The sequence below is a fragment of the Mytilus californianus genome, unplaced genomic scaffold, assembly GCF_021869535.1.
Source record: "Mytilus californianus isolate M0D057914Y unplaced genomic scaffold, xbMytCali1.0.p SCAF_3, whole genome shotgun sequence".
Classification (NCBI taxonomy): Eukaryota; Metazoa; Mollusca; class Bivalvia; order Mytilida; family Mytilidae; genus Mytilus; species Mytilus californianus.
In genome coordinates, this window is record NW_026262679.1 from 49795095 (window position 1) to 49821045 (window position 25951).

General features: G+C 32.5%; 2 protein-coding genes across 3 annotated transcripts; one reads left to right on the top strand and one right to left on the bottom strand.

The window, feature by feature from the left end:
* Positions 1–5965: 5965 nt before the first annotated feature.
* On the bottom strand, positions 5966–15323 carry LOC127734786 (cyclic AMP-responsive element-binding protein 3-like protein 1). Of its 2 annotated transcripts, none has more exons than XM_052244794.1 (8): positions 14895–15323; positions 13114–13630; positions 12550–12689; positions 11821–11955; positions 11128–11255; positions 8616–8697; positions 8151–8247; positions 5966–7779 (listed from the first exon to the last, which is right to left on the bottom strand). In XM_052244794.1, the coding sequence occupies exons 1-8, from the start codon at positions 14997–14999 to the stop codon at positions 7427–7429; spliced, it is 1557 nt and encodes a 518-aa protein (XP_052100754.1). In that variant the 5' UTR covers positions 15000–15323; the 3' UTR covers positions 5966–7426. The 2 variants fall into 2 exon arrangements, with proteins under 2 accessions (XP_052100754.1, XP_052100753.1); XM_052244793.1 differs by lacking the exon at positions 14895–15323 and adding an exon at positions 14562–14759.
* Positions 15324–23544: 8221 nt separating this feature from the next.
* On the top strand, positions 23545–25733 carry LOC127734795 (testis anion transporter 1-like). The gene is made up of 2 exons (XM_052244806.1): positions 23545–24483; positions 25467–25733. The coding sequence occupies exons 1-2, from the start codon at positions 24463–24465 to the stop codon at positions 25701–25703; spliced, it is 258 nt and encodes an 85-aa protein (XP_052100766.1). The 5' UTR covers positions 23545–24462; the 3' UTR covers positions 25704–25733.
* The last annotated feature ends 218 nt before the right edge of the window (positions 25734–25951 follow it).

Consider the following 25951-nt stretch of genomic DNA (forward strand, 5'->3'; position numbering starts at 1 on the left):
TATTTAAAGATTGAATTTTCCCTGATATATGCAGTTATGACTCTTTTTGTTTTTTGTGTTTTTCTATTGTAAAGTTTGAGCTTACTACTTTTGTACAAAGAAATTGTAAGTAAAGGGTACCCAAGTGGAATGACAATATGTGCCCTCTATGAGCTAATTCTCAGTATACTAGTTTGGAAAGGAAAGGATAATGGTTGGAGGATTATGAGAAAATAAAATTATTCAATACTGGTAAATTACCAAAGCTTAAGAAAACAGTGGGGTTTTTTTTGGCCATTGACTGAGTCAAGAAATATGCTGGAGAATCTTCGATGCTGACCTGAAGAATTCACATCTAATAGCAACATCATTCATTCTGGTTGCATTACTGTGTCAACTTTAAGGGTACATTTCACAAGCGTTATTCATGAAAGGACCTTTTGACCTTTAAATACAGCAATTTGAAACAGTAACTATTTGTAAGGCAGGTTTGACTATATCTCTTAATAAGAATTATGTTGAACAAACCTGTGTTTCTTTAGAGCAACTGAATAACTATATGTGAAACTTGGATCACCTTGATCTACCTTTAACATGTTTAACATAGATGGGCTCAAGTCTTAGGTCCTGGTGATGGAGATCTAGGAAAATACCAATTCTTACAAAAACTTGGTCAGTAGACAAATTCATTATAATTCATCGGTAATAGTATTCTTTTTAATAAGATCATTGTCAAATGGAAGTTAAAAGTACAAGTTATCCTTTATCCCTTTTATGTATTATTCAAGTAATAGTTAATGAAACAGCAAACTAACAACTCAAATTTACCAAAAAATAATTTAAAGTAACAGTACTCAAAAATCAATATACATATATCTTGAAAAATTCAGGAGAAATTGGGCAAATGACCAGTTTGCAATACTTATGACACAAATATTTGATACAGGTATAATTTAGGGAGCATGCTAGTAAGGGAATGTAATCAACAGATTTCCTAATGTGTACACAAATCAGGTGCATATCTACAGTGTAAATACAAACATTCTAATAAACTTGATGGTTCTCATCTGACATTATCATGATTATTATCAACTTATTTGGACTTGATGCTACTAGGTCAAAAAATGATCATCAATGACAGGATTTCACTCAAGAGTTGGGTGCTGACACAATTACAGTGGACAAAACAAACCACATTTCAATTGTTCCAAAATGTCGTAACTCTGAAGAGGCCTTGCTACCAATCGGTTTAAGTAGTTCAACAACTGTATCACTAGTCTGTCAACACTGAGTTTGTGAGTTCATAGCAGGTGGGTCCAATCTTAATTGACTAGGATTGCCAGTTTTCCTGTAGAAGGACAGTGGTTCTCTCCAGGCACTCCGACTTTGTCCAACAGTAAAAACTGGCCGACACAAAATAGAAAATAGTGCTGAAAGTGGCGTGAAACCCAAAAATTCAATCAAAATCAATCATCATAACTCTAAACTAATGACCATTACAAATATACGTAAAACAAGCATTCTGAGAGTATTGCATGGCAATACATAGTTCCCAACCGGTTAAAAATTCATTGTACAGGAACAAAATGCTAACTTGATCTATAACTTGTCATGGTGTAAACTACTGTGGATTCATTATTATTCGTTGGATACCAATTTTCATGGATTTCGTGGGTACAGTTGAGCCACGAAATTAAATATTCAACGAATGACAAATTTTCTTAAGGCTTGTATGCAGACTTTGGCAAAACCACGAAATGAAATATCCACGAACATGCAAGTTTTCCTTCATCCACGAAAATTGGTATCCACGAAAATAAATGAATCCACAGTATATAACAAATATCAAGTCAATATCTTCAAGCATGACGAAAAAAAGTGTGGAAAACTGATCATTTAAGTGAATTTTCTAAGTCCAAGGACCATAACTCTGCACAAAATAATCAGACCGGAACAAAATTCAAACTTGAACTGTAACTTGTCAAGATAAAACTATATACCAATTATCAAATCAATATCTTCAAGCATGACGAAAAAAACTGGAAACTGATTATTTGTGTGAATTTTCTAAGTCCAAGGACCATAACTCTGCACAAAATCATCAGACCGGAACAAAATTCAAACTTGATCTGTAACTTGTCAAGATAAAACTATATACCAATTATCAAATCAATATCTTCAAGCATGACGAGAAAAACTGGAAAACTGATTATTTGAGTCATCAGACCGGAACAAATTCGAACTTGATCTGTAACTTGTCATGATAAAACAATACAACAAATATCAATCAATATCTTCAAGCATGAAGACAAAAAGTGGAAAACTGATTTGCCGGACTGACGGATGGACAGACAGAGAGACAGACAGACAGACAGACAGACAGACGGACGGAGTGCGACTCCTAAAGTCCCCTTCGACTTCGTCAGTAGGGGACTAATAAAGGCAGTAATCTTGAATTTCATACCTCAAGTAAATAAGACAAAATAAGGTACAAGTTTGCCATATTTTACTGTTACAATCTAACATTAACTGAAACACAGACCAGTGCATGTGTCATGTCTCAATTGTTCAGCAACAAATATTTATGAATCATGAGATTGGGCAAATGTTCATTGGCAAACATTTAGCACAATAAAACAAGAAAAATATTGTATCTTTCATTTTAGCATATGAAGTTCAAGAATTAGTCTCCTAATTTACTTCTTTTAGGTCATGATTTAGTAAAAAGGGTAAACTATACTAGATTAAATTCTATCCAATACATCAATACCATACAGTAAAATGTATATCAATGCTACAACAGTGAGATGATGATATTAGATTCTTGTCTTCTTTTTTTTTTATTCTATAAAAGATTATACTGATTCATGCAAAGCAGATTTAAATGTAACGCAACATAAACGAGTAATCTCCATGCAAAGCAGATTTAAATGTAACACAACATAAACGAGTAATCTCCATGCAAAGCAGATTTAAAAGTAACACAACATAAACGAGTAATCTCCATGCAAAGCAGATTTAAAAGTAACACAACATAAACGAGTAATCTCCATGCACACAACATAAACGAATAATCTCCATGCAAAGCAGATTTAAAAGTAACACAACATATACGAGGAATCTCCATGCAAGGCTGATTTAATAGTAACACAACATAAACGAGTAATCTCCATGCAAAGCTGATTTAATAGTAACACAACATAAACGAGTAATCTCCATGCAAAGCAGATTTAAATGTAACACAACATAAACGAGTAAACTCCATGCAAAGCAGATTTAAATGTAACACAACATAAACGAGTAATCTCCATGTAAAGCAGATTTAAATGTAACACAACATAAACGAGTAATCTCCATGTAAAGCAGATTTAAAAGTAACACAACATAAACAAGTAATCTCCATGCAAAGCAGATTTTAAAGTAACACAACATAAACGAGTAATCTCCATGCAAAGCAGATTTAAATGTAACACAACATAAACGAGTAATCTCCATGCAAAGCAGATTTAAATGTAACACAACATAAAGAGTAATCTCCATGCAAAGCAGATTTAAATGTAACACAACATAAACGAGTAATCTCCATGCAAAGCAGATTTAAAAGTAACACAACAAATCTACTTTAACCATGACTTTGATCAAAGTTGAAAATACAAATGTATGATACATTGACCCTTTACCTTAGTGCTCAGGTGTAGAGAATATATCTGCCTGCACTGTGAATTCCATTTTCCTGTGAAACTACTTATATTTTTTTTATTAAATCTATTGAAAACTTTATAAAACATATAGGTACCAACTAAGTTAACTACTTTTGGTAGGCCTGCTAGGCCATCTGATGCAATCTCTGCAAATACATAGTCAAGATAGCAAAGGGAGAGAAATATCACTATAGCTAATAAAATGCTCCGCTGGGTGCAGCTTGATACGACCGCAGAGGTCAAACCCTGAATAGTTGGGACAAGTATAGACACAACCATTCAAGCTTGATACAGCACTGAATTTGGATTGTGATTAAATATTTGACACAGCATAGGTTTCTGACACAGAATGAATGTGGTCTAAGAACTTAAGAATTTTTAATTTATCTATTCAAACCATATCATTATTATTTGCTTTTATATATAAATCAGAAATAACCAATTTAAAATGGAAAATTTGAAAGAAAAAAAAGGAAAAAAAAGGAAAAAAAAATCCCTCCCCACCCAATTTTTTGAACCCCCTTATGATTCATCACCCCCAAACTCAATCCCAGCCTTCCCTTTGTGGTATGGTACCTTGCAGTACAATTTCAGAGAGATCCATACACTTGAACACAAGTTATTGTCTGGAAACTAGAAAAATGCTTGTTTTTTGGCCCCAAATTCCTAAACATTTAGGGCAATTACCCCCAAACTCAAACCCAGCTTTCCCTTTGGGATATGGAACCTTGTAGTACAATTTCATAAAGATCCATACACTTACACACAAGTTATTGTCCTGAAACTAGAAAAATGCTTGTTTTTTTGCCCCTTTTTGGCCCCTAATTCCTAAAATTTTAAGGCAATGACCCCCAAAATCAATCCCAGCCTTCCCTTTGTGGTATGGTACCTTGCAGTACAATTTCAGAGAGATCCATACACTTGAACAAAAATTATTGTCTGGAAACTAGAAAAATGCTTATTTTTGGCCCCTTTTTGGCTCCTTATTCCTAAACGTTTTGGGCATTTACACCCAAACTAAATTCCAGCTTTCCCTTTGTGATATGGAACCTTGTAGTACAATTTCATAAAGATCCATACACTTACACACAAGTTATTGTCATGAAACTAGAAAAATGATTGTTTTTTTGCCCCTTTTTTGGCCCCTAATTCCTAAAATTTGGAGGGAATTACCCCCAAAATCAATCCCAGCATTCCCTTTGTGATATCGAACCTTGTGATACAATGTCAGAGAGATCCATACACAAACACACAAGTTATGTCTGGAAGTTACAAAAATGCTTATTTTTGGCCCCCAATTCTTTAACTGTTGGTACCATAACCCCCAAAATCAATCCCACCTTCCTTTTGTGTTATTGAACCTTCTGGTAAAATTTCATAGAGATCCATTTACTTAAACTAAAGTTAGAGTGCGAAAACCAATGCGTCTTCGGACGACGACGCCAACGTCATACCAATATACGACCACAAAATTTTTTTGGCTGTTGTATAAAAATCAAGTTTCTCTGGATCTTGTTGTTGGTTAAGTCAACATTCTTGTCAGTACCTGTAATTGTCCGTTTTTAATTTTTTTTTTTTATATCAAAATTTAAAGATATTTATCTAGATAGTGGCTGATTAACCACACACCTTTCCATCACTGGTCAAGTTACTGTGACCATTAGAGGTCTAAAGATTACTTGTGTTGTTGGATTTTTGTTATTTCTTTTTACTCAAGTAAAAAGTCATATGCAGGATACTTTACCTGAATAAATGCAATACCCAAGGTATATAATTATATACATATACAAGTGACCCAAGGACAGCATTAAATGTGTTTACTAAGTTATAGGTTGTGTATTTGTAAAAATGTATTTCATTTTAAAAAGGTACAGGATGTCAAATATTTAACTGTTCAGTTTTAGGTAAAATACCACTATATTTTTCTTCAGTTTTAAACGACACTTTTTGACAGAGAGACCAGCTGGGGATTTGCCATCGAAAATGGTTTCCCCCGTTTTTTGGTGGGTATTTTTCTTTTTTTTTCAACAACATATTGCAAATGCTGTTAACAGATTTCTTCACTGGTACAGCTATTTCAGTGGTGGGTTTCGTGTTGCTCAGTCTTTAGTTTTCTATGTTGTGCGTTTGTCTTTTTTTTTTCTTTTTTTATTTGCCATGGCGTTGTCAGTTTATTTTCGACTTATGAGTTTCAATGTCCCTTTGGTGTCTCGATTTGCCTCTCTTTTCCATTTAGAAATGGTGCACAATTATTCTCAACAATTAATGACGGATAAAACTCAAAATTCAAAAATATTCTTTATTTACAACAACATAGTATAAAACAACAAGTAGAAAAACAAAATATAACCCTCACAAGAAAGGATTATTATAAAATGGTTTCATTTGTAAGATGAAAAGATGATAAAAATATATGATCCTGTCAACAATCAATCAAATGTCAAACTGATTGCCATTTATGTTAAGTTCCAAAAATCTCATTATAAACTTCTTCTTGAAATACTAAAAATCTTACTCTGCAATGTTTTCAAGCATTTAAATACATTCCCAGCCAATAAAATGTATGAAAAATCAACTTTATTTACATTTGGAAAGTAAAAATCGTTTCATAAAGTGTCTTTAAAATTTCATCTAGAAATTACTCACTAAAATTTGTGCAAAGTTTCAAACTATACATTAAAGCTTATATATAATATGTTATTTGTACAGTTTCAAGCATAATACTTCAAGATTTTACAAAACAAATGGTCAAGATGACCCATAGAGAATAATAAACAGAACAATTTAACAAACATAGATATATGACACAGTCAATTAAAAGAAACATATGTTTATGGTATTGAAACATATTTTGCAACAAATCATTTACGGAAAAATATGAGAAATTCTCCAGTATCCTTGTCAACAAAACTATATCATGACTGAATTGTAATGAAGCCATTATGAATTAAAATTGTGTAAACTCATGCTTATTGTACATTTGTTTTATATTTATATTCATCAACATAGAAAATTAGTTGTGTTTTTTTCTTTTCTCTAAATTTGCAAATTAATTACTATCTTTGGTTATTATGCTGTGAATTTCTAAGATGTCCTTTTGTTAAATTTTAAAAATTCCATCAAGAAGATGGTTAGTCTTTTTTCTTAGGAGAAAAGTATTACCAATTTTGCACAAGATTCCTGACATATTTTTCTGATAGTTTTCTTTAGACAAATGTTCCATTAAATATGTGTGTATTATACAGTAGTAGCTGAATTGCTGATAACAAAACTAATCAAAATCATACATAAGTGTAATTAAGACATGCATGTTTAACAAAGAAAATAAAGCTATGTTAGATGATGAGAATGCTAAATCATATAAGTGTATTTTGGCTTATTCCAAAACTCTAAATCCACTGATCATGACCCCCCTTCATAAATTAAAATAATCACAATATTACAAACTTATCATCTGGTTGGACTTTGAAAAATTGTTAAAATAAGGAGCTTGCAAAAATGTTCAGCCATCAGTATTTTTATTTGTGTTTCTGGGATACTCAGGCATGCAGATTGATCCTTCAAGTGCTTAGCTTAAAATTTTGAGTAGAAATACTTTTGCAACTAAATCAATCAGTAACCTCTAAGACTATAAAAAGTTTGGGATGGACAAGCCCATTATACATGTAGCTATTTCATAATGCTGTACTACATGTTAGTAACAAAAATATCATTTACCATTCATCCCTGAGAAAACAATAATTATGTCATAAATCTCCATTTATGCTGTGACTTTTTTTTTCACTGTCAGCACTGTCCAATTGATCTGCTGTTTTCTCGTTATTAAAGTCAACCTGAATTTGTTCCTGATTGATATTGTTGCTTAATTTCACATTAACATGATTGATATCGGTTTCATTGTCATCAGCTGATTTAGAATGATATAAAATGTCTTCATCCACGATAGTATCAATGTGTGTATTAGGTGGAACTGGAATTGCTGGTGTTTTTGGCGGTATTTCAAACGGTGGACCAGGTTTAACTGTCAGACCATAAGGATTGTCATCATTGTCTGTATCGAAACCATTGTCTCCATTGTGAAGCAAACTTCTGGATTTTCCTGCAAACAATTTATAGCATTATTGACTTTGTCCATTCCCGTTTTCTTATGAAAAGTTAAAAATTGACCTGAAATCATTTATTCATAGCAACAGAACAATTTGCTTTAATAAATGTAAATTTTGTCAATTATCTTGAAAAAAAGAAGTAATATAGTCTATTGAATTAATACATTAATTTGTAGATGTCCTTTTTATTATTTGTTTGATGTCTAGTAAACATTTCCATTTTTCTTTTACTTGTACTATTTGGCAGAAAAAGCAAGCGACTAAGAGTTTTTTCTGAGCCCTGGTACTTAAGAATACTATTAGTTAAACGAAAAATTTTAATCACTGAGACAACAATTTCAAAACAGTTTAACATAATGCTTACCTGGAATTGGAACATTCCTTACTCCTGTCAAGGAATCAAAACTTTTGAACGGATTGAAGGTTGGAACAATAATGAAAGCAAATGATAACAGTAGTACCTAAAAATAGATTAAATGCTTTTATAATTATCTATGAATCTTTCATTGATACATGTATTTGCTAACATAAAACAAAATTTCATTTGATTTAAACCAAGTTATTACAAAGTTGTCTTCATTTTTTAAGTTGAATACGTATATGGCGTATATATATATATATATACTGCACTGTTCTACATGTATATTAACACATCTGACTGCTTTAGATGATTGATTGCCATGCTTCTTTAGAATTTGAATCACAAGTTATTTTCTTTTTTTAAAGTGTGAAATTAACATCAGTGTTGAATGATTGACATGGTTCTTTTAGACTGAATATGATTATGTAATGAAATTCTGTCTGTAAAAAAATAAATACGGGTACATACCATAACACATGTTGATGTCTGTGGTTTGGATGTCTTTGAAACTAAAAATGTTTGTAATTTCTTTAACTGCTGCATCAATGTTCTGAAAAACAGAAATAAATGTTAAAACTATATAAATTCAAATTAAATCTTTTATCGGTAGTATAAACTTATATTAAGAAAATACATTGAATTATTTAAATGATTTTGTAACAAGGCATAGTATGGTCTACACACTACAATTTTCCTGATTTGACAAAACAATCAGTTATATAATTTTTTTTGGCTTTATATCAAGATCTAAATTAAAAATGAAATATTTAGCAAAACTTTTCAAACCCTGTTGCTTTCAACTCTGACTGGAGCATAATTCCTTAATTTAAATGTTGTAAAGAACCAATTCAAAAATGATGATGCATTAAGCATTTGGCTGTTGTCTGCTCTATGGTCGGGTTGTTGTCTCTTTGACACATTCCCCATTTCCATTCTCAATTTTATTAAGAGAATAAAATGCTCCACTGGGGCGCAGCTTGATACGCCCGCAGAGTTCGAACCCTGAACAGTTGGGGCAAGTATGGACACAACATTCAAGCTTGATACAGCACTGAATTTGGATTGTAATTAAATATTTGACACAGCATAGGTTTCTCACACAGAATGAAAGTGGTCTAAGAACTTAAAAATTTTTAATTTACCTATTCAAACCATATCATTATTATTTGCTTTTATATATAAATCAGAAATAACCAATTTAAAATGGAAAATTTCAAAGAAAAAAAAGGAAAAAAAATCCCCCCCAATTTTTTGTACCCCCTTATGATTCATCACCCCCAAACTCAATCCCAGCTTTCCCTTTGTGGTATGGTACCTTGCAGTACAATTTCAGAGAGATCCATACACTTGAACACAAGTTATTGTCTGGAAACTAGAAAAATGCTTGTTTTTTGGCCCCAAATTCCTAAACGTTTAGGGCAATTACCCCCAAACTCAAACCCAGCTTTCCCTTTGTGATATGGAACCTTGCAGTACAATTTCATAAAGATCCATACACTTACACACAAGTTATTGTCCTGAAACTAGAAAAATGCTTGTTTTTTTGCCCTTTTATGGCCCCTAATTACTAAAATTTAGAGGGAATTACCCCCAAAATCAATCCCAGCCTTCCCTTTGTGGTATGGTACCTTGCAGTACAATTTCAGAGAGATCCATACATTTGAACACATGTTATTGACTGGAAAATAGAAAAATGCTTATTTTTGGCCCCTTATTCCTAAACTTTTTGGGCAATTACCCCCAAACTCAATTCCAGCTTTCCCTTTGAGATATGGAACCTTGTAGTTCAATTTCATAAAGATCCATACACTTACACACAAGTTATTGTCATGAAACTAGAAAAATGCTTGTTTTTTGCCCCTAATTCCTAAAATTTGGAGGTAATTACCCCCAAAATCAATCCCAGCATTCCCTTTGTGATATGGAACCTTGTGATACAATGTCAGAGAGATCCATACACTTACACACAAGTTATTGTCATGAAACTAGAAAAATGCTTGTTTTTTGCCCCTTTTTGGCCCCTAATTCCTAAAATTTAGAGGCAATTACCTCCAAAATCAATCCCAGCATTCCCTTTGTGATATGGAACCTTGTGGTACAATGTCAGAGAGATCCATACACTTACACACAAGTTATGTCTGGAAGTTACAAAAATGCTTATTTTTGGCCCCTAATTCCTTAACTGTGGGTACCATAACCCCCAAAATCAATCCCCACCTTCCTTTTGTGGTATTGAACCTTATGGTAAAATTTCATTGAGACCAATTCACTTAAATTAAAGTTAGAGTGCGAAAACTAATGTGTCTTCGGACGACGACGACGACGCCAACGTCATACCAATATACGACCACAAAAATTTTTTTGCGGTCGTATAAAAACCACTGTTTTTTCCATGATCTGATTGGTCAAGACATCAGGACAGGTTTATTTTAACTACAATACATCAAAGCAATTTGTGAAGTGGAACTTCTTTTTGAATTTTAGTCCTTGTTCTGGGTTAAAAAAATGTAGTATGGGATCAATTAATGGGTACCTTAAGGGTATTCCCAGCTCTGTTTCAAAATAACAAATTTTTTTTAGGCTGTTATAAATTGATAGTATATAAATAATGGAACTAAAAAAATCAGAAATAAATGAAGGTTTGTGTCCTTGTTTTTGAGATATAAGCCACTAGATTTGTCATTCAGTTGTCACCATTTTTCTTTGAAAAACTATAAAAAAAAATAAGGATTTTATAAGATTTTCAATAATGGCTTTTTAAACTATGTAATAAAATTATGAAAAGAAAAGTAGGGGATAGGGACAAAATTTTTAATGGCACTTAAAACATGGATAAAACCAGAGGATTCCAAATACCTGACAAAAAAATCAAAAACAAGATGAACGAACATCCTTAATTTGGATAAAAATATTTCATAAAGTTTTCAAAAAATGTCTGCATATAAGCTTTTCTGTGGCCTTTACAAGTCATGACACCTACTGATTTTGTTGTTCTAAGCCATCCACCTTTTTCTTCAAGTTAGCATTTTCTGATGTACACATTTTGACTCGTTTCTCCAACCCTTCAACATAACCCATCTTTCTCTTCCTACTTTCTTTTGCAGATATCTAACAAATAAAACATGAACTTGCAATTATCATTTTAAATTTAAATCCTGTCTAAAAATTTTAAACAATTATATATTATATTTTACTATCATGTAAGTCTCTTCAATGCCTTTTGTAGGCAAACTTTCTACCAAACTATGCAGTATGGATATTGCTCATAAATCATTGTAAATAAATGATCAGACTGTTTGTTTTCTTGTTTCGATTATTTTACATTTGTCATTTTTGGGCCTTTTAAAGCTTGCTATGCAGGATGGGTCTTGCTCATTGTTGAAGGCCCTATCCTGACCTATAGTTGCTAACTTAAATGTCTCTGGTAGATAGTTGTCTCATTAGTAATCAGGCCACATGTTCTAATTCTATATCAGACATACCCCCTCCCCCACTTTTTTTTTTATGTAAATCCAAATTTGTTGCCCTTCATCCTAGTAGAACAAACCTCGCAAAACCAGCCTTATTTGTTGTTAGATTTGTTATCGTTATGAGTATAAATGTATGATACTGATATTACATGTACAATCAGTCAATCAAGCCATTTTTTAATAAACTCGTAATGGTTTCTTACCTTATTTCTTATTTTTCGTCTGACTGCCTTAAGGACTCTTTCTTCATCCTTTGTAAGTGGCATATCTGTAGGGAGTACAACTCCTTCTTTAGCCAGTAAGTCTATTTCTTCATCTGTGAGCTTTAATTCTGGGATCTGTTAACAAGTTAAATGTATAATCATAAAATTTTAGATTATGGTAAGTGGAAAGTATATTTTTCAGTAAAAAGGGATAAACCAGCATCCTCTTAGTATTAAATCATTTCTTTCATGATAATAAACTGCTGCCACAAACAAATGTCTTGCCTGTGTAGTATGTTATCTGTGCAAAAGTTTCAAAGTCAATGAACCATCAGTGATGGGTTGGGGCAAACTTTTAATAACAATTGTTGAAGAATCTGATTCTAGAAACACAGCATACTTAATTTGAAACTTTATTCAAACAAAAACTAAATATAAAATTTTTTTTTATGAAAATACCATCCTTTAAAACATGTTAATTTATATTTCTATGTGTTCGGGATCTTCCCTTCTCTTGTTTATGACTTTTTGTCAGATATTCAAAATCCTCTAGTTTTATCCATGTAGTGCCATTAAAAATTTGGCCCACTTACCGACCCCTATTCTGTATACTAAATCTAATTTTTAGGGCACATGTAATATATAAACCATGAAAACAAATGCATAGTCATGTGATAGTTAAGGTTAACCATAAAAACAAGAGCACAATGGAAGTACTTGATTCATTACCTTTGATGATGTTGATGTGGAAATATCTTTCATGGTAAATGGTAATGTATCACAAGATGTAACTTTGATGACACGAATAACTTGACTAGAATCCACTGTCGCTGTTGTACTGGTAACCTCATTCAGTGGACTATCAATACCTACAAATGTATATGTATATTGATTTATACGAATACATACATTGTAAACATTCTATTTGAGAACTTATTTGCTATAAGTCGCATAAAAAAAAAATGGCAACTGACAAGGAAGTTGACCACTTCTCCCTCTCTCTCATGGAAGAAGAAGTCACTTCTTCCTCTCCAAAATCCTAGATTAGGCCGTGCATATCATAGTTTGGATTTAAGAATATTTTTTTTATTAAAATCAACTGGTTTCCCATAACATTCTTTAAATCTATAAATAAATATTCTGACATGTGTATTCAGATCTTTCTACAATGTAAGTCCCATTAAAATAATTTCATTCAACTATTTAATGATGATCTTTTTTGGTCGAAAATTTGAAAATATTCACTACAAAATGATCCTGTATTAAAAAATACAACCCATTTTATATTCTTACCAAAATTAATTGATGTTTCCTGATTTACAGCATTTGTACTACAAATTTCTTTGAGGAAATCTTCGTCAGTAGTATTCATCAATAAACTAGCATCAATTCCATCAATATTAATGTCTTTCATGTCTAAATCCTCAAGTGATAGTACATTATTTTGTTGATCGATACCAGCTTGTCCTACATCACAATTGATTTCCATCATATCAGGGATTAAGTTTGATTGACTCCTAGGTGATCCCGACATATCTCCTGACCGTGGGCTTTGTTGCTGGTCTGTTGATCTTGGACTATACTGTTGGTCAGAAGACACACTTTGAGGTGAATAAGCATGACCACTTGAGCTCATTGATATTCCACTGTCACTGTTTGAAGGTGATTTTTGCGCATAATAATCATGATCTGAATAAATGTCTTTTGTTTTATTTTCCAATTCTGGTGGGTCAAGGAAATCAAAGTTGTTTATGTTAGCTTCATTTAAGGCAGATTCCAAAAGATCTCCAGAAAATAAGTCAAGGTCAGACTGAAAAAAAAAATGTTAAATGAATTACAAATATTTTTAGACTATTAGACATACATTGTGTACATTTGTATAAATGTCAATTTATGTATACTTTGTATTTGTCAAAAAGTTATAAAAAAATCAAAACATACTTTAAATGTATTTATTTAGCATGTTAAGGGCCTCCTTTGTCTATTCTCAATTTATTCGTTTTTTCGGTTGATATCTCCATACAAAAATTTCCTTATTTAGTATTATTTCATAAATAAAAAACTACTTTGACACAAATGTTTGATAGCCAATACTAGTTAGTCTACAGATTCCATCTTTCCCTGTCAGTGAGAGTACAAGAAATGTTTAAAAAGAAATTAAATTAAAGAAATAACATGTAATAATCTCGTCTTTGTAGGCATACCTTTGAATTGATCTTAAATCACACACAAATGTAAATATATATATACATTTTATTCTATAAAAAAACAGGTAGCAACTGAGTATGAAAACAAAACAATTGACTTTAAAAGTTAACAAATGTATCCCACAAAACAGTCCCAAAATGGGATTACACAATGTACATACAATGAAATTGCACATTTGAAAATCACTGTAGAATTTTTTAGAGTTTGTAGTTGATTCTCATGATTCTGTTGGTACATAATGTAGCTTTTAACTTTGATTAAACATTGGACTGTTTGCAGGTGAAACAAAAGCTCAATCATAGCCAAATATCCTCTATTTTCAATTGCTTGTCTGATAGAATGCACCTATTAACATATTATTATTTAAATACAATGTTCATTTATATATGCATCAAGAATGTCTCCAAGGTTTTTTTCAAATAATATCAAATTAATGCCATGTATTGTTTTTCGTGTACATTTTACATGTGTGTACATTCAAGCACGAGTACATGTTATTGTACAAATGTATACAAAGCCATCTGACAAGTCACCTCTTGAAATATATCACTCCAGTTATCACTAACAGCATCTTCCTCAGAATCTGAATTTTTTGTATCATGGTACTTGTTTATTACTGTAAAATCTTCATCCAAAAGAGGGAAAGGTATTGCATCAAATAAATCAACATCATCACCTGCTAGTAGATCCATGTCCATGTTGCTTAAATCACATACACTGAATGACAATTGACAACATGGAATTGCTTGTGTGGAAGAAAAATCTATTTTTAGATTTATGTGTCAGCAATATGTTACATCAGAAGGATACAGATTAGTTTACAAGCTACAGTGATGTCAGTATCACTGACGGTAATATATACTTACAAAGTCCAATGGTGGCACATGCGGATTATCGAACTCTTTAGTCAGTACACCTTCTTGATCATCAAACAGCAGATCTAGCACTTGCAAATTCGCGTCGACTTCCATCAATATGTCTATGTTATTAACATCTATTAATGGAAATTGACAAAATATCAAAAATGACGTGTAGCAAATTTCGTCAACGTTTGTTTGTTGTTAGGGGATTCCCAATATGTGACAATGACGCACCAGTAATGCAGTATTGGCAGTAAAAACGAATATGTATAATGGAATGAACAGTCAACAGTTAAAAAAATGTCACCATCTACGATTTTTTTCTTAAAAATCAATGTTTCTGATTATTGGCAAGTCCACTTATTTGTTTGTTTCCTTTTCGTAGAAAATTACACCACAAAAATGACGTGGAAGCGGAAGTAAACACACCTTTCGTAACTTCTCTAGAGTTTCTAATGAAAATGATTTCCCGCCAAATCAAAAACCATATTAGCTTTTTAAACAAACTTGTCTGACTTCATCTAGATAGAAAATGTATGCGATATCTAACCAAAGAAAGTTAACTTAGAATTTAATAGAGGCTTCGAACTTATTTGAATTATGTTGTAGTAATATAGATACCTTATTTTTTAAAATAAAGGACACGGCATCGTACGCATAGTGAGCGCTTAGACAGCCTTAAGTAACTTGCAATGGCCGATGACAAGTGAAACTTTATTAGACTTTTAATTACTGGATCTGTCAAAATCTCAAGTTACCGATCCGATAAAACAATCAATAAAAAAACAAGAATCAAAACATGAATACCGGATGTAGAATACTTTTTAGACATGATCTTTCCGCAGTATCTGGCCTGAGGCATTTTATTTTTTATTCAGTGCAGTTCAACTTTATAATATGGTCGTACATTTACTTAGATTTACATTCACTTCAATCTGAGACACAATGTTAGGCTCCAGTTTTACTTCAACTTTTAATAATTATCCACAAATTCGTCAGGCATTTCAATCCCACACCAGCTAATTATTATATACATTTTCAAACTGGTCCATGATATGAATCCTCATTTGAGACGGGGTTCCATGTTTAAACTGCCGCTTACTTGAAAGATAACAAATGGTTAAAAAAAAGACATACATTAACAACACCATGATCAAAATAAAAGAAGTCAAACAAAAAAGTTCGCATACCGTGATAATACACAGAAAAATCATTTGAACCCGAAAAAACTAGGATGAACCCAAGTACATCGGGAAAGTGATTTGAAATAAGAAGATGTGGTATGAGTGCCAATGAGACAACTCTCCATCCAAGTCACAATGTGTAAAAAGTAAAAATTATTAGTTCTTATTCCGTACACCAGTTGAAAGAATGAAACATCACTCCCCGGCACAAGGTACTATTTTCCCATACGTACATCTCTGAAGTTATTTTAGACTTGATTAAAATCCCGTACAATATTTATTTTATAGTTTTATGATATCAAAAGTGTCGCGATAACGCCTGTTAATGTCAAATATAATTGTACTTTATAAAACAATGAATACGGGGATACTACATATTTTCAAGCTTCCTTATTCAGTTTCAAAATGAAAACTGAATAAAACTGATGTCATGGCTGATAATTACAAAAACAAAGATCATTACCGTTTGACAAATCATTCTGAATAGAGGCTCTGAAATTAAGCTATGATTAAAGAAAAACAATTAAGACTTGAGATTAAGGTTTTACATTTTCTAGTTAGATATTTTCCTGGTAATAGGATACGTTTCTAACCTGACATAACAAATGTTATCACCGAAATTATAAACGCTTCAATCCAAATTAAGCCGGGAAAATCTTAACATTCCTTACGAGCCACAAAATGTTTAGAAAGTTCTGATTTTTTTTTTTAGAGTAATCAAACTAAGTGAAAAATTTAATGATACTATTACACATGATGTAGTAAGAGTTTTTGACCTTACATGTCAAAATTGGGTCTCTATTAAATTTGTAAATGTGAGAAAATCTTTAAATTAAACTTTTCCAATTATTTGGCCGTTTGAAACCAAATTCGGAATTTTCCAAGTCGTTCTTAATAAAAAAAAAAATTATGGCGAGGTTAACTTTTAACCGTTTGTTTGTTTTCATTTTGTACATGAGATTTTGTATTGTGACTTAACCCTTAACCATGTTAACACTGACAACAAACAAAATATACAAAGAAAGACCAACAAGATAAAAACACCAAAAACCAACAACGACCCCCTAAAAAACAACGTTAAATATTAAACCAATAAAAAGAAAATGACAAGATACAAAGTGAAACAAACAAAAGACCTTTAGAAAACCTTAAAATGATTGTTTTCTTATAAAATGAAAAAAAAACCTAACATGATGGTAAGTCAGATGATTCTCTTTGAAATAAAAGATGATATCAACAATCCGCGTCGTTAACATTAATAACGACCATGGCACTCATTGTACATGTATTGTTATAGCAATATATAGCACATCATTCCATATGACGTGTTCCAATCTTTGGTACAAAAAAAAACCAAGGTTAAGTTGAGATGATTAGTTTTACATACAATATTAAAAGGTACACGATTCTGTAAGTGTTTGAATATTGCTATATTTTAAAATGCCAATACCCTTCACAGCATTTGCTAATACGTCAGACAGTATAGTTAGAAAGATTACCGCTTATTTTATGTTTGGAGGGAGCAACCTTTTAATTGTAAGAATAATAATCGTGGTGGTGGCTGGGGTAAGGCAGAAAGAGTTTTCTCGAAACAGAATCAACCTATATGAAATAATGAATAAGGGCATACTATATTTGTTTCTATTTACTTGTTCAGTTTTATAATAAAAACAACTGAATCAAACTGATAATTATTAAATTGCATTTAATGTGCAATAAAGCAAGATTAAGAATACATAATCTAAGACATGCCATGAAAGAAAATCCCTACAGAAAAACTCACTTTCTTTTAAAAAACCAATAGTTTCTCTGGTCTGTAATATATTTACTTATAGGGTCTTTGCATCGGCACTAAACACATTTTTTTAAAAACCAGTTGTTGGCATGACACGGGTTATGTTCTTCTCATATATGTTATGATGGTATGATACTAAACCCCTAACGGGAAGGATTGTGCCTGATATTCATATGATGAAGACATAATCTTTCAATCAGTTTAATTGAAGTCTGGAGCTGGCATGTCAGTTAACTGCTAGTAGTCTGTTGTTATTTATGTATTATTGTCATTTTGTTTATTTTCTTTGGTTACATCTTCTGACATCAGACTCGGACTTCTCTTGAACTGAATTTTAATGTGCGTATTGTTATGCGTTTACTTTTCTACATTGGCTAGAGGTATAGGGGGAGGGTTGAGATCTCATAAACATGTTTAACCCCGCCGCATTTTTGCGCCTGTCCCAAGTCAGGAGCCTCTAGCCTTTGTTAGTCTTGTATTATTTTTAATTTTAGTTTCTTGTGTACAATTTGGAGTTTAGTATGGCGTTCATTATCACTGAACTAGTATATATATTTGTTTAGGGGCCAGCTGAAGGACGCCTCCGGGTGCGGGAATTTCTCGCTGCATTAAAGACCTGTTGGTGACCTTCTGCTGTTGTCTTTTCTATGGTCGGGTTGTTGTCTCTTTGACACATTCCCCATTTCCATTCTTAATTTTATTATATGCTCATTTCCAAGTACTTATTTTCTTGGACCATAATGTTCAGTTCTGTATAAAGATGGCGAAGATACCATGAGGTCCATGTAAAGCCACAAATTGAAGAAAAACGTATAACAAAAAAGAAAAGCTCTAAAGAGCATGTATCGCTCACCTTGATCTATGTTCTTTTTCAACATTGAAGACTTGAACATATATAATTCATAACTAAGAATTCTTTCTTGATGGTTTTTTTTTTGTCTTGCTGATCATGTTTTCTCTTTACAGTTTTTCTTCATTAACAGTTACTATAGTTCTGGTAACAAATCGTCGATTAGGGGCAATAACCCCGACAGAGAGTGAACTCGTTAGTTTTTTCGTTTGAATTATTTTACATTTGTCATTTCGGGGCCTTTTATAGCTGACTCTGCGGCATGTGTTTTACTCATTGTTGAAGGCCGTACGGTGACCTATAATTGTTAATTTCTGTGGCTCTTGGTCTCTTGTGGATAGTTGTCTCATTGGTAATCATACCACATCTTCTTATTTTTATAATTATTTAAGATATATTGACATATTTATATATTTTGTCCTGCTGCTCATTTTCCCTTTTTTTAAAGTTGATCTTTAGTTATTATGGGATTCAAGATAGACCAAGATAATAAGCAAAAACGCAGAAAAAAACCGGGAGTGACCTAAGGTTCACGGGAAGAATAAGTAGTACCTGCTGTAATAAGGGTAAACGTCGCTGTTCAAGATAAGTAAATTGTAGATGATAGGTTGCATTTAAGGATGGAATTAAGGCGCCGATAAGGGAGCTACCATTTGATTTTTATGGGTGGGGGGGCTAGGATGAAATTTGAAAAAAGGGCAGGACAGGAGTTTTGAGTAAAAAAAAAGGCAGGATGAGCAACTTGGCAAAAAAAAGGCAGGATGACAATTTATGTAAAAAAAAGTCAGGATAAACTAATAAAAAAAATGCAGGACCGAATAGAGTGAAAAATAAAAAGGTAGGACAGAGACTACAACTAAAAAAAATGCAGGACAAAATTTTTCATCTTAGCCCCCCCCCCCCCCCCTAAAAATCAAATGGTAGCTCCCTAAATGGGATATAATTGTGGTCATCTCATCCATGACACAGATATTCCATACAGGTCAACCGAATCCTGATGGCGTCCGTAAAACTTTCGAAGGAATGGCTTGACTTTACTATTTGGAACCCTTGGTTCTATTGCTTCCTTGTAAGCAAGAACCACATATAAGGGAAATCGTGACATGATTCGAAAGCCATGACTATCGTATCAATTGGGTGATTTATATTCAATATGCAAAGGCTGCTGGAATACTGCTACATATGAATGGAAAGTTCACGATTGAAAAATTATAATCATCTATTTGATAGTAAAGTTAAGTTTTCAACCGACCCTCACTGTCAATTTTCATGATTTATGAACCAGATTTAACTATATTTTCCGTATCCTTAATTTCAAGTTCAATGGGATAAATACTCTCAACATAGTTACCAAACTTTGAATTATTCAGTGAGGCATATAGCAGAACGTAGAGTTAAAGGATGATGCCAGCTTCTTTTCATTTCTCTTTAGAAGCTTCTGTGCATGAAGTCTGCCTCGTGCGAATAAGGATCAATGTAGAAATAAGGAGACGCGGCAAGCATGCCAATGAAACAACTATATCAACCGGTGACCAGGACGAGGATGTAAACAATTATAGGTCACCGCACGGCCATCAACAATGAACAATACAGCTTAAACCATATTCAGTAAGCTATAAAAGGCCCAGGATTAAAACTATATTGTGAACAATTTCAAAAGAAAAATAACGCCCTGATTAAAACTAAATACATAAAACGAAAAACGATCATGACAGACTGTAAGCGACGACAACAACTTGACTAAATGCTCCTGGTTGGAAAAGACACATACAAAATGTAATGAAAATACATTATAAAAAAATGCAACTAGAACGAATATTATTATAATTTTTTCTTTTCAAAGTTAGAAATAATTTAATATTGGTTTTATATCTATATTTACTTAGATAGTAATCACAGATCAGGTAGCTGTTTCCGTTATTGAGGTGCAAAAGTTACAAGTTGCAATAATTATTGCACTTATTACGTATTATTCAATCAAGGAAATTCAAATGTCACACTATAATATCGACTGACATAAGGTAGATTTCTTGTTACACTAACTTGCTAAAATAAACATTTATATGAACTGCATAAAACTTATGAGAGAGAAAATTGTTAAATTTCATACATATCAAGGTACAAAAAATAACATAATTTTTTTTTATTTGGTGGGCCGAAGCGCCTTTCTGGATTTAACTTCACCAGGAACGCTCAAATCCAAAAACTAAAGCCGAGGATGTATAAGTACGTACTCGAATACAAGATTAGCTATATAACCAAACAAAAGAACTTTAAAATAACAACTTACTCAAGCTATGATCAACTTTGCCAATATTTCACCGTTGAAAGTGGCCAGAGTGACATCAGCATTGCACGACTACTTATTATTAATAATAAACATTGTAACTAAATCGTATAAATATAAAACGATTAGAAAAGAAATTGCAGAAAAAACAGGAATACATTCAATAAACTAAGTTTGATATTCTTTATTGCAGTTCATTGGTTCATATAAAACAGATACATGTAGCAATACAAAAGTACATACTTGTAATATTGTCCTTGATAACCGTTTGATCCTTCAAGCAAATTATATCATAAACGCATCTTTTATTTGTTTATTTACAATTACGAATCTAGATGTCTCTTTGAAATAGAAAATATATCATCGATCTACAAAGAATAATTTATCGTAAATTTTGTATGAAAACATGACACTTTTGTGATGAATTCTATTATATTGTGCAGTTCAGCAGTCGTCCGTCACATAAACTTGTCACTTTTCAGCACAGGTCAGCCTTTGTGGTTATGTTACACGATAGACAAGATAGTATAAAATCACCGGCACGCAAGATGATGATACAGTTCCATATTGACTAGCTGCAGTACTAAGAAGTCTAAGGTAATTGAAAAGTTGTATACCGTATTGTATGTAACTAAATCTTTAGAAAATTGAATTTCACATAAAAAGGGAACTGTTACCGTAATTAAGAATAGATCTTTCTTTTTCTTAAGTGTTGTGTAAATATGTTTTGATAATTGTAACGACCTGTACACTTTATCATTGAAAATTGAAATTTTGAAGTAGCGCACTTAACTATGAATAACTTGATTTTTACTATTATATTAATTTCCTTGTATATTGTATATCTTCTATTATTATCTGTAAACTTTATATAATGGAAAAATCAATATTTATATATATAATTCCCAATTTTTTTTCAGACATCAATATGATTTTGTTTGTCACCCTCATTTTCGCTAGTACAGCTGGAGTTCTGGCAAGCGGGAAAGGAGGTATAATAATTTGTTTATCCAGTAGTGTCTCAAAGTGTCTGGCTTCTTTTATCTGTTTATATATATATATGTTTAAATAAAGCAAATTTGTTTTTAAAAAAAATGCAGCTTTGGAATCAATTTAAATAAATCGAGGGTGTTCAATTAAAAAAAATATATATAGGTAGACCGGTGTGCTTCTTTTAAAACAAGCTTTGAAAAGAAAGATCTTTGGGGTGAAATAGACGCCTGTGTTTTTTTTTCACATAACAAGATTTGGAAGATACGGATTTTAAAAAATATATAAACAATGTATAAGAAATAATAAGGCAATGTATCATGGCTCAGTGAGATGTAAAAATGGTCATGCATTCCGCATATTGAAAAATGAAAAATATGAGAGTAACTGAACAAACGTTTTTAATACATTGCTGAGGAAAAGATAAATAGGTTCCGAAATATTATGTAAAAGCTGAAAACTGTTCTACAGTTGCGAGAATCTCTGAAGTGAAATAAATTTGCATATCGCAATGTTCTGTATGAAACCAATTCAATCAAAAGTTGCAGTTTCAGAACAGTTTTTTTTTTAATCAGTAAACCATTACTTGTTTAATGATATATACAAACTGATTATGAAACTTTACCAAAAGGCATCGATTCATATTTCGATATAACAAGCAATTGCATACCTTAGACAATTCTTTCTTAATAGTTCTGACTTGATCATGATTTAATGTAAAATAGTTTATTGTTCTTTCACACCATTTTCTATCTACATGTAGTACAATCTATTCATCTAGTAACGTAGACATCCTTCCTTTTCAAATATTCGGCATTGAACGTTCTCGATGAAGGTCAATCCAGAAAAGCGCGTTGGAAGCGCGCATGAAATTTTTAAAGTGTTTTTTTTCTTCATTATTGTACTATGTATAAAGAAAATAAGTCTGCAATCCAATAATTCTCCCTCGATGATTTTCATAAAATAAACATTTGCATGCGGAATGCTAAATTTAATTGTAACTTTAGTTTAAAGACTTGAAAATGATCTACCAATAGACTAAATTCACATACTTTCAAAGAGAAGAAAACATACCACACCAGGACACATCAAATAGTCATTATAACGTCCAAGTAAAACTTATACAAACTATAACTCATGCACACAAAAAACATAGAAAGTCATTCTACATGTGGAAAACACTAATACTTCTATTACTTCTAAAATGATAATAAAATAATCTTATATCTTACTTGAAAGTAATAGTAAATCAAAAGATCACTTTATTGCATTTGAAGAAGAAGACATAGTCATGTGTTTTGGGGTAATATGACGTCAAAAGGGGGTTAATTTCAGATCTTTAGATTGCACTATCATGAAAAAATCACATTTTCTATGGAAATTAGTACTTTTATCTAATTCTTCAAATTGAGTTAAATATTGATTAATTTAACAATTGCTCAGACTTAAGGAATAGCTATGACACAACAGCATAATTTGTAATAGCTATGATTTGTGATTTAATTCTCAAATGAAACATGGCTTGTGATAAATATTTTTTGCAGGAATTGGTTCTGGTGTAAATAGAGCCATATCTGGTTTCCAAAGTGGACGTCTTAGTAATGATGGAATTGTAGATGGGAGGTTCGGTGGTGGTTTAGATGGAAGGAGATTAGCTGCAGCATTAGGTGGAACTGTCGCAGGAACTGCAGCAGGGCTAGCATCCGCTCTTAGTGGAGGATTAGCTTCTTCACTAGATGGAACAGGAAGATTTTCTGGAACAGTAGGAGGCAATTTCAGAGGCAGATTTGGACCCGGTTTGAGTGCAACTGGTCCAGGTTTGACTGCAACTGGTCCCGGTTTGGGTTCAGCTGGTCCTGGTTTGAGCGGATTTGGTCTCGGTTTGAGTGCATCTAGCTCCGATTTAAGTAGAACTGGTCTAGCAGTGAGTGGCCTATTCCCAAGTGTAAGTGGATTAGGCCCTAGTACCAGCAGATTTGGTACCGGACGAGATGACACAACCAGTAGAGGAGGTTTCATCACCATAAGTTACCAAGCATACATCGGATTGATCTCTTATATTTCATCCCTCGAAAGAACCCTTACTATTAATACAGGTGTCAGAACTGGTTTTGGAGGAAGACAGCCCGGAAGCAATTTTGTAAGTGGATTTTCTAGAGTAGTATCTACACCTGGAGGTCAAGGAATTATTTCCACTTTTCAACCAAGAGGCTTTGTAAGTAGACCTAGTGATGAGCTATCAGTCAGCCGCCCTGCAGGCCAAATTGTTGCATCTTTCCAACGAAGTGGCAGTGTTAGCAGTCCAAGTGGCGATTTGTCAGTTCGCGTTCCTGTAGGTCAAGTTAATGCACCTTTCCAGCCAAGTGGTTTTGCTGGTAGACCAAGTGATTCTACTTCAGCAAGTTTGGAGGGGAGTTTTGGAACAGATGGCTCTAGTACATTTGGACCTGTTTGGAGATTTGGAGTAAATGGTGTCAGAGGTGTTGCAGGTAGGTTAACATTCATTTGTTTAGAAACAAATTTGGTCGAACTTTAAAAACAGACATTTATATGCTTTATCTCAACACTGTCATGGTGCATGAATACGTGCATATGTGTTAATAATTAATATATGTAGTTATTATACTAACATTTGTTTTTTGCAAATAAAAATTTTAGTATAATAATTAGACAAAATTATAATAGAGCATACTGTTGACTATTCTATTTTTGATGATACCAATTGAATATTACAAATTTTTGATGCATTTCCTGTGATGTATTTAACCTTATATACAGTATTTATGTTAATATATTTTTTCTGACTTCAGTAACAAAATGAGTTTGCATTGTGTTCAGTGTTTAAGGTTCAGTACACTTTAATCTTTCTAAAAGTTAAATATATCAATTTGTTTTCACAAATAGGAGGGCCTGGGTTAGAATTTTAATGTTTGTTTTATTCACACATTGTTGTCAATATAATGGAAATATATGCGACGGTCATGCAAGTGAGAGGTTTAGCTAGCCATAAAACCAGGTTTAATCCACCATTTTCTACATAAGGAAATGCCTGTAACAAGTCAGGAATATGACAGTTGCTTTCCATTCGTTTGATGTGATTGAGCTTTTAATTTTGCCATTTGTTAAGGGACTTTTCGTTTTGAATTTTACTTGGAGTTCGGTATTTTTTGTTATTTTACTTTTTACATATGACCGTTCAATGAATCGAAAATTCATTCATTACTGAAAAATGAAAATAGTAAGTCATTTCGATCATCCGAAACGCGTTTCTGAATTTACCTTGATCAAAGTTTTGCAATTAACACTAAAAACCTGCTGATATTAACTTGAAAACTGAAATAATTGATGTGTCCGAAAATTTCGCTTTCGATTCAAACATTGTGTCTTATCCAATTGTTTTTTTAACAATGATCTATATGCTTTTTAACCAAAGACATTGGACAAATGGGTTTAAATCTTATATAATTCTTAGATCGTAGCGGAGTTAGAATCACAGACGGAAGAGGAGTTGCAACCACAGACGGAAGTGGATTCAGAATTACAGATGGAAGTGGATTTAGAACCACAGACGGAAGTGGAGTCAGTATCACAGATGGAAGTGGATTTAGAACCACAGACGGAAGAGGATTCAGAATCACAACAGGAAGTGGTGGTAGAACCACAGACGGAAGAGGATTTAGAATCACAGACGGAAGTGGAGTTAGAATAACAAGGAGAAATGGATTAATAGTTAAAGCTGGCAGAGGTTTGTATAATTTTCTGATATTTTTAATAACAGAGAAATAATATGCAACGAATGTTACCAATAATTTTTTTTGTGAATTTTTTTAATATTTTTCTTTTTCCGTAGACTAATATAATGGGCAGTACGGTGACCTATAGTTGTAAACTTTTATGTCATTTTGGTCTCTGGTGGAGAGTTGTCTCACTGGCAATTATACCACATCTTCTTATTTT

What these genes read in the sequence shown, in the direction of transcription:
- LOC127734795 (XM_052244806.1), top strand. Translation starts at nt 24,463, where the DNA reads ATGGTGTCAGAGGTGTTGCAG. An exon ending in TGGTGTCAGAGGTGTTGCAG is followed by an intron (nt 24,484 to 25,466) that starts GTAGGTTAACAT and finishes TATAATTCTTAG; the next exon opens with ATCGTAGCGGAGTTAGAATC.
- LOC127734786 (XM_052244793.1), bottom strand. Translation starts at nt 14,726, where the DNA reads ATGGACATGGATCTACTAGCAGGTGATGATGTTGATTTATTTGATGCA. An exon ending in GACGAAAAATAAGAAATAAG is followed by an intron (nt 11,256 to 11,820) that starts GTAAGAAACCAT and finishes TTTATTTGTTAG; the next exon opens with ATATCTGCAAAAGAAAGTAG. An exon ending in GGCTTAGAACAACAAAATCA is followed by an intron (nt 8,698 to 11,127) that starts GTAGGTGTCATG and finishes TCTGTTTTTCAG; the next exon opens with AACATTGATGCAGCAGTTAA.